Source organism: Diorhabda carinulata, chromosome 3 (assembly GCF_026250575.1).
Source record: "Diorhabda carinulata isolate Delta chromosome 3, icDioCari1.1, whole genome shotgun sequence".
NCBI lineage: Eukaryota > Metazoa > Arthropoda > Insecta > Coleoptera > Chrysomelidae > Diorhabda > Diorhabda carinulata.
In genome coordinates this window covers 4773017-4791378 of record NC_079462.1, presented here as the reverse complement: position 1 = coordinate 4791378, position 18362 = coordinate 4773017, and the positions used below count along the sequence as shown (strand labels likewise).

General features: G+C 30.9%; 1 protein-coding gene across 3 annotated transcripts; it reads right to left on the bottom strand.

Moving 5' to 3' along the window:
- Window positions 1-1182: 1182 nt before the first annotated feature.
- Window positions 1183-18118, bottom strand: LOC130891841 (ras-related protein Rab-5B). Of its 3 annotated transcripts, none has more exons than XM_057796876.1 (4): window positions 17671-18118; window positions 14239-14496; window positions 7894-8183; window positions 1183-4834 (listed from the first exon to the last, which is right to left on the bottom strand). In XM_057796876.1, the coding sequence occupies exons 2-4, from the start codon at window positions 14484-14486 to the stop codon at window positions 4722-4724; spliced, it is 651 nt and encodes a 216-aa protein (XP_057652859.1). In that variant the 5' UTR covers window positions 14487-14496; window positions 17671-18118; the 3' UTR covers window positions 1183-4721. The 3 variants fall into 3 exon arrangements, with proteins under 3 accessions (XP_057652859.1, XP_057652858.1, XP_057652860.1); XM_057796875.1 differs by lacking the exon at window positions 17671-18118 and adding an exon at window positions 17304-17593; XM_057796877.1 differs by lacking the exon at window positions 17671-18118 and adding an exon at window positions 16838-17078.
- Between the last annotated feature and the right edge of the window lie 244 nt (window positions 18119-18362).

Genomic DNA, 18362 nt, shown 5'->3' with positions numbered 1-18362 from the left:
CTTCAAAATTGGATCATCATTCATCTTTTTTATAAATTGACGACTTGATGGAACAAACCCAAAAAAATAATAAAATTTTGAAAAAATTGAAAGTATTTTATTTGAATATTTGAAGGTTATGTCTACTACTAGCTACCTAGTTATTTGAAATTTGAAGGAAAATTTATTAAAATCATTGAAATTTATGGTATTGCCATATATGTACACACTTTCTGCTGAAGAAATTGTGGCTTTTATTAATTTGGGAAGTTATTAAACGGCAAATCCTGTTCCCTCATACAAATTAAGTTGAAAAGTTTGAAAACAAATTTTGAAATGGCGTTCTAGATACAATGGAAATTTATGGTTTTGTGGTTTTCATCATTGCTTTTGAAATAATTTTTTTTACTATGCAAGGAGATACTTGTTCAATTTTTGAATCAATTACTACAATTTGCAAAAGGATGATGGATAAGACAAAAATGTGACAAACGATTTAATGAATGAGCTTTACTGCATTGATTTAGTAGTCTAAAATTATTTTCCTGCTGTTACATTTTTAATGAAATTATTTTGGGTACATAAGACAGGGAAAAACAATCTTACGGTTTTATTATTTAGAAGCAAAGGTTCTATTAGTTATCTGCGTTACTCATATGACAATAAGGGTTTTTTTTTGCTTTGAAAGAGGATGTGTGAGTGGAGGGTAAGGGCACCACAGCTGTTAAGAAAGATCGTGTAAATCACAGTTTGCGAAAGTTTTCTCCATGAAGTAATAAATTAAAACAAGTTAGAAAGAAGAATCGTGGAAATAAAGTTTACGTTGAGTTCACCCTCAGGCTTGTCACATGTAAATAATATTTTAGGGGAGGGGTTAACAATATAATGAATTTACACGTAGTAGATTTAAACTCATTGAAAATTTTAGTTGCGCCAGACCATTTTTTAAAAAACTTTTTTTGTAAGTAAATATTTTCATTCACTAAAGGAATGACAAAATTAATTTAAAACTTTCCGCAGTTTGTATACAAAGATAAAAAATTACAGAATTTTTTTTATCAAATAAACCGATTTGGCATTCTGGGAGTGATTCGAAATTTCACTTCGCGAGCTAAAAATATGAGGAGGGTGAAATGAACCGTTATTGTATTTTTATATTTTTTTCTACCTGCAATTTTCAACGCCTGAGTTAAACGATACACATCCATATGTCATAACTTTATTGAGTATGATTTACTTTCCTGTACAATCTGATTCTGTGCAAACAGAATAATTATAATAATAGATAAGCAAGCAAATAATAAAATATATTCAATTATAATACAATTATAATGGACAATTTCGGGGGAAATCACCTTTAATTTCATAAATTGATGTAATAGACGAACATTCTATCACACTACAATAATAATTATCAATTATTAACCTATAAATGTTTATTCCAATACAAAATCTTAGTTCACTTCCGTAAACCCAGCACCCTTATGCTAAAAATCATTAAGTGTAATATTGGAAAAATCCGCGTGATCTCGTTACGAATCCGTCGTCAAAAAAAATTTATTTAAACATAATACTGTGAAAAATTATTGGGTTATTGAGTTGCACCTAGGAAATATTATATCAAACTAAATTCTTTCAAACAAGTTGACTTGCTGGGAATCGAACCTGAGACCACGGCGAGAAGGAAATAAAATTATTTCCTGCATAATTTAAATAGGGGCATTCATTTGGTGCCCCCTAATTGAATAAATAATGGACCAATTCTGAGAAAAAAATTAATTTTCACCCACCACTAACAATTTTTTTTAACAATATCTCGACAATAAAAGGACGCGGTATTTTTTTAACGAGCAGATCACGCGGAATTTTTTCATATGATTTTTAGTATAAGTGCGCTGGGGTTACCAAAGTGTTTCCAAACAATTTAAAAAATAGACAGAGGAATTGTAATTTTTTCAAAAACATTTAAAATTCTCGATACAAATTTTTGTTTCATTATTGCGACAATACATTAAAACGAATTGCAGGAATGGAATATAATTTGTAAGATTATTTTCTAAAACCAACATTTAAATTTTAGAATTTAAACATCATCGATGATCTTTAGTTGGAATAAACTGATAAAATCAACAATTTACAATGCAATTACTGTTAAGAGATTAGCTTATATCCAGTTAAACTTCTTTTGTACAATCACCCCTCTACACTGTACCTCTACGAAATTCAGTATACCAATATGTAAAATTTAAAACGTATAACGGAATCGTAGACACTTAGAAATTCATTTTATTTATTCTAAATGGCATCGAACCGTTTGATACATGACACGTCACATAATTTTTAAAAAGATAAAGCATAGAGGTACAACAATAAATAAAATATAAACAATTTGAATATTTTTTTATTTGGTTTGAAAATTATGCACATAATCGCAATGGTGAGCAAAAATTTTGCAACGCAGATTCTGATTAGTACTGCTATAACCCCCTGTAGTCAGGAATTTTTTTAATCCGATAAATTATCCCTCTATTATCCACCTATCCTGGGGCTTTACTTGTCACAGAGGTTTCCAGATATGACAAGGCAAAAAAGGAAAAAATTCAGGAATAGAATAAACATATGGGAGGTGTAGATTGTGGATAGTTTTTTGGGTAGAAACCATATAACTACCTATAAGGTCAAAAAAGTGGTATCTGTACTTTGTTTTTAACTTACTGGATCTTGGAGTAATAAACGCATGGGTAATTTATAGAAAAAATGCAATGGAAAGAAGCCACCATAAAAAAAATCTACTTAAAATGAGCCAATTCAAAAATGAATTAGCTCGTCCAAGCACCAGCGCAAATATACTAAATGTAATTCTACAATTTTGTGTAGTAAATGTGGAGTCAGCCTGTGCCTAAATAAAAATAATAATTGTTTTGTTAATTATCATAAAGAATAAAAAATATCCAATGATATCATCTTTTTTTAATTAGTATAATGCTAATGATCTAACTTTGCATGATGATGGGAATTTCCATCATATTATTTTTTGCTCAACTTATACTATAAATATATAAGATTTTTTCAACAATTTTTCCTTCGATTTTGAACATGAATTATATCACCTTAAATTATTTCACCAATAAAGAAATAACCATGCAAAAAAGGACTAAAAGTCGATGAGATTTTTGATCGCTGAGATATCTACTTTCTGATGGTGTGAAAAATATTAGCATCAGCATGATAAATTTTCTCAAAAAAAGACAAAGAAAAAAAATCGCATTCAAAATAGGTTGATACGTTATTTTATCGAGCTTTGAATTACCTTTTAAATGCTACTAAGTTTGTACAATCCATAAAGCAGGAGAAGAGTGAATAACTTTTTATTGAGTCACCCCTACACAGTATTTTAAAAGATATGTAGAGAAAAAGTATTGGAGTACTAAAATTAACCAAAAATCACGAATATATTAATTTTATTGTACTATCATCCTGTATCCTCCTTCAACAAAAATTATTTTAATATTCATGTTAGACGTTAATCCTGACATTCAACAACATTTTGTTAATTGTGTAGATTAAAATGAGGTTTTTGGTAACTTATTAGTGAATCAAGCCTATCGTAGTTTATCGTTCAAGAAATTTGTCCATGAAAATGATTTTATAAAATTTTGGGGTAAAAGTAAGTTGGAATTTCTGTAAACTGTGGGGATATTGTAAATCTGGTCTTTCGAGTTGGAAATTAATCAGCAACCTATAGAAAGCTAGATGAACGATACAGTGGTCTTTACTACTTAAAACGATAGGTAGATATTGGTTTAATTATTTCTTCAAGAATATCGGATATTTCTTACTAGATAGTTCATAATTGTACCAACAGAGGGTAAAAAACTAAAATTCCAATATTTTTTATATAATAAAATTGAGCTAAATCCTTTATAAAACGTAGAATAGTTCAATAGAATGGTATTAAAGGACGGATAAATTAAAAATAAATGTATTTTTATAACTGCCCTCTATGCTTTTTCCAATAATCTATGCTGTCGATGTAAACACAAAATTAAAATTATGTATAACACGTTGTAGGTTCTTTTCAGTCATGCATCGCGAAAGTACATTCCTGAAACAGTCTATCCAAATAATAAACATCGTTTTTAATAGATATATAAGAGTAGGGAATACAATAAATTGTTAGGGAACATACTTTCACCAAATAATTATATTAATAAAATACATATAACGTTTATTCTTACAGTTTATACTTTTTGTGTTTCCAAAGTACAAATTGAAATTTGGCAACGTTTAAATCGAACTTACGCTTAAAAAAAACGTGATATTAATATTATAATTGCACTAAGTGAAAATGTATATATAAAAAAACAAATAGGAAATAGATTTTCATTATTTACTGAACCGGTGCTGTTAGTATGTTCGATTTAAACATTTTAACTTACACTGTCAGATATTGTTATAATATACAAAAGAAAAACAAAAATAGGTACGATTATCACAAATTTAAATATGCTTTTAGAGCATTTTAACTCAATGTTACCATTGGAGACTCACTTCTTTCTTTGTTTTTATTCTATTTTAAAGATATATGACAGTGTATTTGAATAGATTTTAATTTATTTATTTATTTTTTTTGTTAATAGAAGGACCTTTATTACACATATATATCACTAGAGTGCCGCTGCACTTGCCAGTCCTTTCTCGTGACGGTTCAATAACAACACTTGACCTGCAAGCGTGCACCATCACTTGCAGCACGATCCTGGTGCCTTGGCTCCCGCATCGCCTTCTGCTAATCGCCTGCCCTGGGCACTACCTCCTTGACCTGATGTTTGTTCGTTCTTGGGCAGTTTTTTAGCTAAAACAAAGAATATTAGTTGATCAAAAATTTATTATGTGAAAGCTAACACTGGATTCAATATAATAATTAAAGAGTATCAGACATTAATGAATGGGTAAACAACATATAAGTCAAAAGACAGATGATAGACAGGTAAAAATAGCAAATGATTAATATAAATTAGTTTATATTTTTACTTTATTCAATATGATATTCAATATTTTAAAAGCATAACATCAATAAATAAACCGAAGGATACGACTTGTGGTTCTAATTCGGTAACCATGTACACATGAGCATAAAGACCTCATTTAATGATCACCATGTTGGTGTGGTCTTCAATACTTTTACTAATCTGCCACCATATGCACACCTGGATTGTATGCAGCATTGCACAAATCAAAGTTCACTCTACTCATTCGAAAATATCACATTAACAAATTTGTCCTTTTGGTTTTATGAAATTTTTGAGGCAAAAGTAACTAAGTTAGAATTTCTAGAGCCTTTGGATACATTCATATGGTTAATTACACTGCATGGTCCTTCGAGTCGGAAATAAATCAGGAACCTATGGAAGGCTCAAAGGATCATACAGTGAAGCAATAGGAGAGGATCCAATGGATTGAGATTAGGACTGTTAGATTCAAACTACTTTTGAACAATTCTTACTATCAGGCATGAAGAGAAACTTTTCTCCTATTAAGAAACCGAACGATACGACTTGTTCTGATTCGTTAATTAATGCAAACATGAGCGTAAAGACCTCGTTTAATGATCACCATGTTGATGTTATTCCCATCTGAGAACATCGCATTTAACAACTTGAAGTCTGTCCATCACAAATCATCTTTGGAAAACTGTATTGCTACAGTTAACGGATGTCCCTGTAAGTTGTCTTCTTATCATATTTCTTGTTGATGGTTCCACACAAAATCTTGTTAAAGCCTAGTAGATATAATTCTTTATCTTAGTGCTTGTTTACTTACTTAATCCATATGTATCACTACCCTTACGGGTGTAAGATAATATGTTAATATGGATATAACTTTTATAAATCTATTAAAGTCTTAGTGCTGTAAGTTGTAAAAATAGGTCCTGATTTTTCTTCGTTCCTGACCTGATCTCGAAATTCTTTAAGTCTCTTGGAACATCCTTGATGCTATATAAATTGACATAGACTCTTTAGACTGTTTATATGTGTAAAAATATTTTTCCAATCAGCGGAATAGCTGCAGGACACTATTCTAGAGTAAGTTTCAATCAAGTTTGTAGCAAAAAATTTTAGCCAAAAAAGACCTAAAGTTCTCTCATTAGAAGTTCTAGCTAAATGATGAATTGTTTTAACCTTTGCTGAGGTGTATTTCAAATGTTATAATATTGTATTAGTACATATCAAGTTAAATATCGTAAAAACGTATACTCAACAGATTTGAGTTAAAACTCTTTTTCTTTCTGAACGCTAGTTTCATTGCCAGTTCTTGGTATAACCCTGCTTCAGTTGAAGTTAATTGAGACTAAAAGTTGAAATCAATAATAATTAATCATATTTTTATAATTTACTTTGTATTTGTAAAAATGTGGTATTTTATTATTTAATTATTTCATCCCTTAACGTTAATATGCGTCAATAGAGGATATCCTTTAACAAGATTAATGAATGAGTTTGTAAAAGTATTTGTCTAAAAATAGAAGCACTATTAGTAGTATAGGAAAACTGTAAAAAGTTTTTTTTTAAGAAATTGAAATTACTATCGAAATATTGATAAATCCTTCAGAAAGTTTTCCTTTAGAGGAATATATTTAATTTAAAAATTTTTGAAATGATGAAATATCTGTTCAATTATGAATATTTTTATTATTCGGCGATGAACCAAGTAAGAAGCATTACGGATCTAATTGAAATTGTGTATAGCCCAGGGGTTTGATAAGGAAAAAATGTAGAAGCTACACAAAATCTACAAAGAGCCACTAATCAATTCAAGGAATGAACTAAAAAGTGAATAATGAAACTCAATGAAATAAAATAGGTAAACACAAATTTTACAAACAAAACAAACAATAATAACGTACCAATCTCAGTAAAAAGTAGTGATGTACCATATGGAAACACAGCTAAATGAGATGGAAGGAATTTGTGGAAAAGAAAAAGAAATAGATGAAAAATATAGGAAAATGTATTGGATTATAGCAGAAAATTCCAAATGTCAACACATAATAAATTATTTTGGACATATGAACTACAGCTGTAGGAATGAACCACTTAATTTAAATCTCCAAAATGTTTTAGAATAATCTTCAATATAATCAAATGATGAGGTTTACGGAGAAAATATCAGATACCTTTTTTGTAGAGGATTAATTTTTTTTACAAAATTCTTTTAGAAATTTTTTCTGTACAATCAATTCATGAGGTATGTTTTTTTTGCTATCGGACTGAGAAAAAAATAGAAAACTGCATTTCTTAGGATGTTTTTATTAAAATTAAGAGCTCATCAGAGGTGAGAATTTTTGTGTGTCAAATTTAAAAAAAAAATTATTGAATTTTTTTCACCCACCCTAATGTGGATACTATATTCGAAATGTAAATTTTCATAGTGACCTCAAGGTGGCAATAGTAAAATGAAGAAAATCAAAGATATGCCTAAAAGAGTGAATACGGGATACATAATCATTGACATGTCCCAGTTACTTTATCAATATAACCTAAACAGAAGACTGAAGAGGACAAAACGTTCAGGTCTGGTGTAAATACTTAGTGAAAGTCTAAAAGCATATTTGGGTGACACCAAAGATTAAAGATTTTATATACAATTAAGGACAAAGTTGCTGGTTGATCGGTATATAATAAAAAAATATATGGTTTTATGTATTGAAAAATTATTATCAAATGTAGGAGTATTGATGTAAAATATTAATTACAATTCACACGGTTTTCTGCTCATTGATTTTGCGTCCTCTTGCTTCAGCTGCTCACTTGAACTCCTCAACCGATCCTTATGCTGTGTAAGCCTATTGCAAATAGTTCCTCCGGGATTCTTTGGGAAGTAAAAATTTATTAAGTTAAATATTATACTAACCTATTGCTAAAAATATATCATTAACATTCATTGCGGTCTTTGCGGAGGTTTCCATAAAAAGTAAACCATTTTCATCGGCGTACGTTTGCGCTTCATCATATTCTACCATACGTTTATTAGCCAAATCGTGTTTATTGCCGGCTAAGGCTATTACAATTGTTGGGCTTGCTTGCCTTTGGAGTTCTTTTACCCACGTTTTCGCCCTACCAAATGTGTCTTGATTGGTTATATCATAGACAACTATAGCTGCCTGGGCGCCTCTGTAGTACATCGGGGCTAAGCTGTGATATCTAAAAAAATGAAAAATCCTTTAAAAATCTAAATTCATCTACTCAATACGATATAATGTAAATTTGATATTAAGATATTACTAAAATTTAAAAATAAGATCTGTATTGATAGTCTGTACATTTTATTTTATGGAGGTGACCAGTGACCTATTCCTCTGTGATCTTCACAGTCTTATTCTTCTTATAAAGTCTATCAGCTTAGAGGCTGAATCTTCTTATTGGCTCCACAGTTTCCTCCTTGATCCTACATAATCTACATAAAGACTCCTCTGTCGACCCCATCAATTTTAAATGCCTATAGAGTTTGCCATACTCTTTAACTTGTTATTAAAGCTGTATACTGTGGGTTGTCTTTCATATCCTCAATTAGCTTTCAATAGTCGGCACTGTATGTCTGTATTATTTACTGTCCAGCAAGACTTCTATTGCAGTTGTGGGAGTAGTTCTAATGTCCCCTGTAACACACTGGAAAGATAGTCTTTTAGTCCCTATTTTCGGTAACTATGTCTACAATACCAACGACTTGGTGGACCATGGACCTACTAAGCATATTTTCAGTCATTATACATTTTCCCAATGACGTAGTAGGTTATATTTGCATACTTCTTTATTGTTCTCATTACAACTTTATTCTTGTTATTATAGAGTAAAAGTAATACACCACTCGATAAGTCGGGTGACTGATACTCAGATGGCGATGCCATTGTCAAATCCATATGACGTTTATGAAGTACCAACTTTCAAAAGACTGCAGCATATTATGACGTGGTACGTGGCTGCGTTGTTTGTTGCCTATCCGGTAGGTTTGGATATGATTTTTTATAGAACGCAGTAGTAAAAAATTGGATGACAGATATCAACAACTTGCGCTAGCGTGGTTCTAAAGAACGTTTCTGTTTGATTTTTATAATAGTCCACAACCATTATTTACCTGGACCGTTCGAAAAAATACGACAAGACTATGTGTAAATTTTCTTGACATTTCGATTAGTCAGATAAAAATAGCAGCCGTTTATATTTTCAAAACAATTTCATGTGACAATTTATCATTGCTTATTGATGAGAAAAAAATAGTGTACAAGCTTAGGAATTGTTTCAAAAGTGTTATTCGGACTTAGCCCCATCGAAAAGAGCCATTTGTTATTAGTGACTTCAATTCTCGGAGGAACGCGTGTGAGGTTTTTCTGGAAGTCGTTCCTGAGGACGCTATTGTTTTTTTTAGTGATGAAGCCCATTTTTATTTGTGTGGATCCGTAAACAAACAAAACATGCGCTACTGGGCTGATACCAATCCTCGACAATTGCATCAACGGCCTTTGCATTCACCTAAAGTCACAGTGTGGTGTGCAATTTACTCACGTGGAATTATTGGTCCCTGGTTCTTTGAGGAAAATGAAGTCACAGTGACAGTGAATTCGCACCGGTATGTAAACATGTTACAGGAATTTTTTTTCCCACGGCTAGATGAGTTGGACTTAGGGGACACTTGGTTCCAACAAGACGGAGCAACGGCACACACTTCAAGAACATCGATGGCTGTTTTGAGGGAACACTTCCCAGAGCGCCTTATCTCAATTAGGGGCGATTTGGAGTGGCCAGCCCGCTCTCCCGATTTGACCCCTTGTGATTATTTCCTATGGGGTTTTTTGAAATCCCGTGTGTATGTGAACCGTCCAAGGACCCTACAAGATTTGAAGACGAACATCCAGGAAGAAATTGCCAACATAACGCCTGCTATGCTGGCAAGAGTCATGACAAACGCCAGAAATCGGTTTACTCAGTGTATGGAGAATGGGGGACGTCACCTAACTGATTTGATCTTCAAAACTCAGTAAAACAAAACTTTATGTATGTGCCTGTATTATAAAAAACGAATAAAAATTTTCTGATTCATACAATAAGTTTTATTAACTTTTGAAAAAAGGAAGTTATGCTGCCGCACCCTGTATTATCAAATTTTAAACTAAAAATAATGAAATAAAGTTGAGGAAAAATCGGCTTTTAGGAAAATGCCAAGAATTAGACATCACTTAACAGACCTTCCAATACTTTCCTGCACAAAAATTCAATCTATTGATGTCTGTATAAAAAAACAACCCACAAAATTAAATTAGAAGTATGCAAATAAGCTGAAAGATCCAAAATATCACCCTCAAAAACATTACATTTCTTATATAGCAAAATAATCGGTGTTTTTTGTCAAAACGTGTAATTTTGCACCGCAACTAGCAAAAGGTCCTTGGTTAATAGTTTGTTGGTTTGAATGATAATAATAACTGACATAAAAGACATTTTTTATTAATTTTAAGAAAAATATCTATTCCTTCGAAGTCCAACAAAATCTATTTTCTTTTTATAAATTTTTCTTCAAATTTCAATTACATTTGATACTATAAATTTTATTAAAGAATATTTATCTATTGAAATATGATAACCTTTCCAATTATATAACAATTTCACAATTTAAATATATAAAAAATACAAATTATTATCTATTTTAAGGTTAGATCTCATATTCCAGCAGATAAAACACCACGTTTACAAATAAAAAAAATCGAAGAAAAACCAACAGATCATTTTCAAAAACAATAGGCAATGTAAAGAGCATCTATCCAAAATTCTTAATCCCATTGGGTTGAATGAGATAGGTGAAAAGAGAATTTTTGGATATTTCACCTAATAAATAGACTATTGTGAGAAAATTACCTGGAAGAGAGAAAATAACATCAGAAAGGGCAAAAAAACTAAGAAAATAATAAGACACTTCTTTACTAAATTGGAATTTATGGAACCGTTGGTAATATACACTACCACTACACCAACACTCACAATTACACTGTCTGACACGCGTTTCGATAACCAAGTTATCGTCTTCAGAGACTGAAGGGAAATTGAAATTCGATAACTTGACTAACCTGTTTTATACTGAAAATTAATTCCAGCGGGAAAACCTTCCTTGTGGGAATCTTCACATTTATTCCTCGACTATTAAACTATAGAGTGGGCTATAAGGAATTGGAATCACTGGAGACATTATCCAATGATACAGCGTTATTCTAAATGATGGACCCATTTTTAAAAATTCATATTTATTAAAGTACAAATGCTACATGAATAGTTTTTATACCATTGGAAAGGGGAAATTTCAAAGTTTTTTTTTAATGTTTTACAAGTGTAGACAGGCGGTGATGGTTCCAGAAACGGCCACTAAAGTTTTCGCAATAGCCCGCCATTTCTTGCTGAATTTGGTACTAAACCACCAACTAGAAAAAGCATTACTCGTTGGTTTAATCAATTTAAAGAGACTGGAAATGTGTGAAAAGGAAAAAGCACAGATCGACCGCGCGAATCTGAAGATGATGTAAGACGGATAGAAGACAGTTTTGTTCGCAGCCCAAGTAAGTCTACCAATAGAGCTAGTAGAGAACTTGGAATACCCAAACCAACTGTATTTGAAAGTTCTGAGACGGCGTTAACTGTACAAGCCCCATCGTTTAGAACTCGTTAAGGCTCTCAACCCTAATGACAAAAAGAAGCGTTTGCCGTGCAGCATGACAGAAGAAAAGTTAATAGAGGCAGTAAGTTAATACAGAAAGCTTTACGATACAAAAAATGGTGATTATATAAAGATAAAACTGTATATTGTCCACTGTTTTTTCTCTTCGATAGAATAAATTTTTTGAAGAAAGATTGAAACTCCATTGTATATAAATAATCTTTCAACACTTTTTATTATTTTTAAGTAACAAACAGTTTTTAAAAAAAGCATTCAAGGTAAACAGTTTCCACTGAAATGCGCTAATTAATTCAGCATTTCAAAACTATTTTAAGCACAATCTATGAGTGTTTTTAATTGTACAAAGATAAGATAATTAAGTTATATTTAATAAATCATTCCCTAGAGAATTAACGAAAAATAAATTTGTTCAACAAAGCATGTCACAGCTAACTTAAGTATGATGTTAGAAACAGTCGGTAAATGGAGCTACAAAGAGGAATCTAAACTGATGACTGAAATGATATCACACGTTAGTAAAAATAATAAAAACTTAAATCTACACTATATATCACCTCAAAGCCAACGCAGGCTTGCAAATTGGGCAGAAGAATGTGACTTACACTTAATTACACTCAAGTTCAGAGATTGGACAGTTTCTAGAAGATTTGCAAAATAAGATGTTGCAAGTTGATACCAAACAATTCTATATTTAGATCAAAACTTAATCTACACTATATATCACCTCATAGTCAACACAGGCTTGCAAATTGAGCACAAGAATATCAACAAATTGTGTCAAACAAATGCATGGATAATTTAAAATCGAGCAGTGCCGTAGAACACAAACTTTACACAAGGAGTGATGATATGGGGGTTTAGTCTACAAAGTTTTTTGAAAAAATCTAACATTAATATTCTCTAATGGATTGATTGAATATTTCAAACTCTGGAATCGTAGTTTTTTAGCTTAAAAGAATATTAGTTGTGGGCGCATTTAATTTATTTATTTATTTTTAAAATAAGCTTAAACTTCAGCTATTGGCCCATGAAACATCTGGGTACCCTTGTATCCACAGTATAGAAACTAAATTGAAAATGATTTTTATAAATGGATGCAACTTTATTATTTTTAATAACATTTAACGCACAGTATGATATTAATTGTGTACTTGTCACATACTGGTCCGTGACAATTGGCACAGCTCTTATGAGTTACCTTTTCCTTCCGGTTTCATCTTTTGGAACTACTGGACCAGGATTTATTTCGATTGTTTCTGCTAGTACATGACCTAGAATACTTAGAACAACAATCTTGGTGTTCATTTATCGGTAATACCTGCTCTTCATTTAGCTTCCACATAAATTGACTACGTTCTGTCGTTTTTTTGACAATCAGTGGAGAAATATCTAGCATGTTGAAAAACATTACCATTGGTTATCTTGAAGATGTTTTTGGTAAAATAAAATGCTAGCTTTACATTCATAATAAAAATTTATAATTTCTAGTTTTTGTTTCGAGTCATCAACAACTGATGCATCTGAATGCATTGTAGATAACAGAATGACAGCTGTATTTTTTTTGGAACATAAGAACTTTTTGTGAAATCCAAAAACTGTCAAATACTACTCATATTTCAAAAAAAATTTTTTATAATGAAATAAACAAAATTTTTAATACTTTAATCAGTAGGTTCTCCGGTACCTACTAGCTGAAGGAAGGTCAGTTACTAAAATAAGGGTTGAACATGTATGGGATGTCATCAAGAGGAGGGCGACTAGGTAGTTTACCACAATCTCCAGCTACAGATTCAAGAAGTTTACAACAATATATCACAAGTAACTATTAGAATACTTAATTTATCATAGCCATGTAAATGAGTGCATTAGAAATCTTGATAAAGAGACTTAAGAAACACCTTTTTAATGTTTATTTACAAATTAATTCAATTATTTACTTTAAAAATAGAGTGTAGAAATTAATTTTATGTTTCTAAATCGTCTTGATTTTAGGTCTCTTCTGATTTAAAATTAATTTTTTTAAAGACAGATAAAAATTTGAAGTTTCAATCTATTGCGATCTTTATCGAAATATCAGAAAAGACCTAAAATCTAGACGATTTAGAAACATAAACATATCAAAAGGTCTTAGGAATAAGAAATTTACTTTATTTTAGTAGTTACAGCTATTGGCAAAAAATACCATTACTGCCTTGTAATAGTAGTAACAGAGAATTGGTATTAGTAATGATCATAGTTGTTGTCGTCAAAATTATGATACATTTGTACTCAGTAATAGTTTTTATTTGACATGGTATTTCTCTCAAAAATCATTAGTAACATTGCTTTGTCAACACACCCGAGTTTATTCTAAGAGTAAGAAGAGAGAAGAAGTATTCTAAGAATATTCTAAGACTGTACACTAAATGTTCCCAAATGGATTGAATTGAAGCTAAGAACAATTTTTTGATTTTAAACTGTCACATATTGTGAACTGTTCATTAATAAGTCACCTGTATGTTTATAAAATCAATATTTCTTTAATGGTATGTGACTTACCTTTCTTGACCCGCAGTATCCCAAATTTCAAATTTTACAGTTGTATCATCCAGGCATATGGTTTGTGTAAGAAACGCAGCTCCTATAGTGCTTTCTTGGTATTCATGGAACTGCCCTTTAACAAACCTCAATACCAAACTGGATTTACCAACTGCACTTTCTCCCAATAAGACAAGTTTGAACTGACATATTTTGCCTTGAGTGGCACCATTTGGTCTCTGGGCAGTTCCGGTTCTATTTGCCGCCATTTTCAATTAACTAAAAGAAAAATTGTCTTTAAAGGATTTTACAACTATAATAATTGAGAGAACGCAAACAAGCAACCAGATTGAAACTTATTTTGTAATGAGGGCAGAAGGATTATGGAAAGAAAATACCTTAGTGGTGGAAAGAATTTACCCCAGAAAAAGGTATGAAAAGAATAGAATCAGATCAATAAATAAAAATTGTTTAAAAAGGACCCTACATTGTAGGGTCTACAATTATGACAAGATTTTAATTTGCTATAATATATCCAATATAGTGTTGTCAATTCTATCAAACTCCATTAACAGCTAATAGTCTCAGGTTAGTATAGCAGCATCAAATGATAGAAAAGTTGATGTTAAACCTTTTGCTTTTTCAGAAGAAACTTGTATAATATCAAAATTTACAAATTATACAGGAAAGCATTTTCCACAGTAGATATAAATGTATTTAATGGAGTTTTGTAGATGATTGTTTTACCTTTTAACAGAATTATCTCTTATCTTATGTTACTATTCTAGAGAAAATGTGAAGGATACTAAGCAATTCTGTGTACTTTGTTGTGTTTTGGAGAATTTTCGACATACACTATGCATGCGAAGAGGTGATATTAGCTATCTACACGATATGTAAATATGTCATTATAAAAGGAGTGAGGAAATATTAATAAAAATCGACAAACTTTGGAGAAAAATCATATGTTGAACATGGGAAATCAAAACAAATGTACATATTGTGCAAAGCTATGGATGTTATTCCATACATAACCATATTACTTATAATTAAATAATTTTGTGTTAATCATCTTCAACAAAAGCATTTTCAGTCTGTTTTCAAACTACCAAGAAGTTGAATGTTGACTTGCCTTTAACCTCTATTTATGTACTTAAGATTTGTTTATTAAACAGTCTAATAATTTCAAAGTAGTTCTCTTGTTTATGTTAGTTAACAGTATAGAAATTGATATTTCATAAATAAATTTGTATAGTATCAGGCTTATCTATTCCTCTCATAAATTTGTTGATTTGTTCTTCTAGACAGTATGTATGTATACTATGAGTCAAAAGTTTTTGCCTGCCTTGTCTATTTAAATTTTTGATTCATTGATGAAACCCCTTTGGCTTTTATTATTTTGCTGCACAATTGGCATTCTCTATAATAATTTTGACAAATAATCATCGTCTATTTGGTTCCATTTATTTTTCAGAATACTCCAAAGATGCGAAATAAAAATAGAACACTGCTTTCTGATTTCCCTATCCAATTCTTCCCACAACAAGTCAATCGGCTTGAGGACGGGCGCCTGTGACCAAATCATTACTTTTAGTACATTCTTCCTTTCCAAGTCTTTCAAATACTCTTTGCACAGCTTCGAGAAATGCTTGGGATCTTTGTCATACTGGAATCCCTTCAATTTTTACCAGGTCTTGAGTCGCTCTATCCCCAAACCATCACCAAGCATCCGTTGTGGTTTACAGTTAGGATTTCACATGGATCTAACATCCGTTCTTTTTTGACATGCTCGCAAACACTCTTCTCTTAGACACAAAAACCTCAAAGTTTGACTCAACACTCCATAAAACTCGCTCGCGTCCAGTTTTTATGTTTTTTAGCCCACTACAACTTCTTCATTTATTTTGACACTGTCATCCTTCCAAAAAGACCAGCTTCTCCAATCCCCTCACTGCTGAAGTACTCAAAGGCAGATTCCTAAATTAATTTAAGTCTAAATTAAGTCCTGAACGCTGGTAGATGCATATTTTTTCCCATTGCAGTCAATGGTACATCTTTAAATTTGACGGGAATAGTACAGTTACTTTGCCTAGACTATGAAGAGTTGCAATTAATGCACAAGTTTCAACAAATAGTTAATTGGTTTTGGTTAATTGTACTAAAGTATAAATCCCAGCATGTTATTACATCTCACAGGGCTAACTGGGACAAAACTATAATCATAAACACTGAATAAATAATTCACAACTAAATTATAATAAACAAATCAGCTGTACTTGCAAGTTTTAACTTGTTACACTCACCTAGAAAATATAAACATGTGCTCATATAAATTAAACACTGTTATTTTTGGCTTGTATGATACTGTTTCAATATTAGGTTGATGATATGAAAGAAAAATTTGTTAATTAATTTTAAATGAATGGTTCATGGATCAACTGGTAGCGTATGTCCACTTCAATAACATTTAAATTATCATAACCTTATACAATTGATAAAACTGTGCATATAAACTAACCAAATAATATTTTTTGAGACTGAGTGAAAAATTAATTTGATAAGTACATAATAATATAACCATCTACCTCTGAATTAAAAGGTACTCACAATATCTACTTACATTCTTTAAAAAAACTTCACAAATTAGATAAAGAGGAAGAAAAATATCTTTCAATATCTCATTTGATAAGCTTAAACTATTGCAAATCTAAATAATCAACATCAAATCTTATTTGGAATTATTCATATCTTATTAATGATTATTAATAAATAAAAAATGAAAACACAACTGATGGCTTTATCAGAAAATAGTTACTTGTTTCTACATCGTTTATTACCACAATGTCAGTAAATTTGCACATGAAGGAACTTTTTGTTGTCTATCTTAAAGACTTATCTTAATGATAGACCAATATTTATTTTTTGATGAAAAACAAATTTAATTGAGAATGATAATTAAATAGACATTGTTACTTTTGTGACATCGTTGAGAGACGTAGTAAAGATGTAATCTATCCAAAAATAACAAGTACAAAAATTTATTTTGAAATCAAATTAATAGAGAAACATTCATAAAAAGTTCGTACCATTTATCTCCATACGTATAACATGATGTCTAGTAGGTTAAAAAAGCGCAATCCAGTTATTATTGAATCTACGATTTTCACCTTAATCACTCCAATATATACAGCAAAGCAAATATAATTATATGAAGAAATGCTGAACAACAAAGAGGGGGGCGTATAGCACACTCACTGATTAAAGAGGATTTCAAGGGCGTAAAAGATTTAGTAAATCAGCTGACTGTTATAACAAAATGTCTACATTTTATTACTAATTGATTCTAATCAACAGGTCTGCCAAGAATAAAGTATGTGTAGTAACTCGAAGGATTTTGTAAAATATCAATGACGCATTTTGACAAGGGGAAAAACATTAATACAGTTAACCTACCTATAAATAGAGTTTTCTTAATTTCCACTTTGAGATCACGTATCACTAATATAATAAACACTTTCTTCCGACATAAAAACGTTTATTCGATTATAGTTTTTATATAACAGCACCTATTTTATACACAAAAGATGTAAACGAGAGCAGACAAAAATGACAGTTCTCCTAAACGACGTCAACAATGGTGCCAATATCTGAGTCATCAATTATTTGGTGGACATTAAGGAGATACCAACCTATTTTACCAGTTACTGAATACTACTACTTTTACCAGAAACTGAATACTACTACACCCCTGGATAAATACAATTTTTATTCTAGAGATTAAGCTAAAATGATAATTAGGTCAAACATTTGAAAAATAAAACGTTTTCATTATGATGAACAATTTGTCATCAATTAAAAACGATGTTGAACAACTATTTATACAAAAATATTAGAGCGGTATCAATACACGGCGCATATTTTATTCTTAAGCTCTTGCCGTACGGTCAATTTTACAATCTAGGGTAAACTGGAGATTAAACTAAAGTTTAAACAGACATTTCTCTAGCAGTTATCATAAATATAAACAAAATTTTTCGATATTTATTTTAAAGTTTAAGAAAGTTGTATACACAAAAATGAACAAAAAACAAAAAAACGGGCAATTTCTTCAAGGTAGTGCTTTTGGTTGGAAAAGAGAAAAATTG

Excerpts from the sequence above, each read along its gene's own strand:
- LOC130891841 (XM_057796876.1), bottom strand. The coding sequence starts at position 14,486 with ATGGCGGCAAATAGAACCGGAACTGCCCAGAGACCAAATGGTGCCACT. Across the intron at positions 8,184-14,238 it reads GATACTGCGGGTCAAGAAAG|ATATCACAGCTTAGCCCCGA; the intron begins GTAAGTCACATA and ends TCATTTTTTTAG. Across the intron at positions 4,835-7,893 it reads TGATATATTTTTAGCAATAG|CTAAAAAACTGCCCAAGAAC; the intron begins GTTAGTATAATA and ends TCTTTGTTTTAG.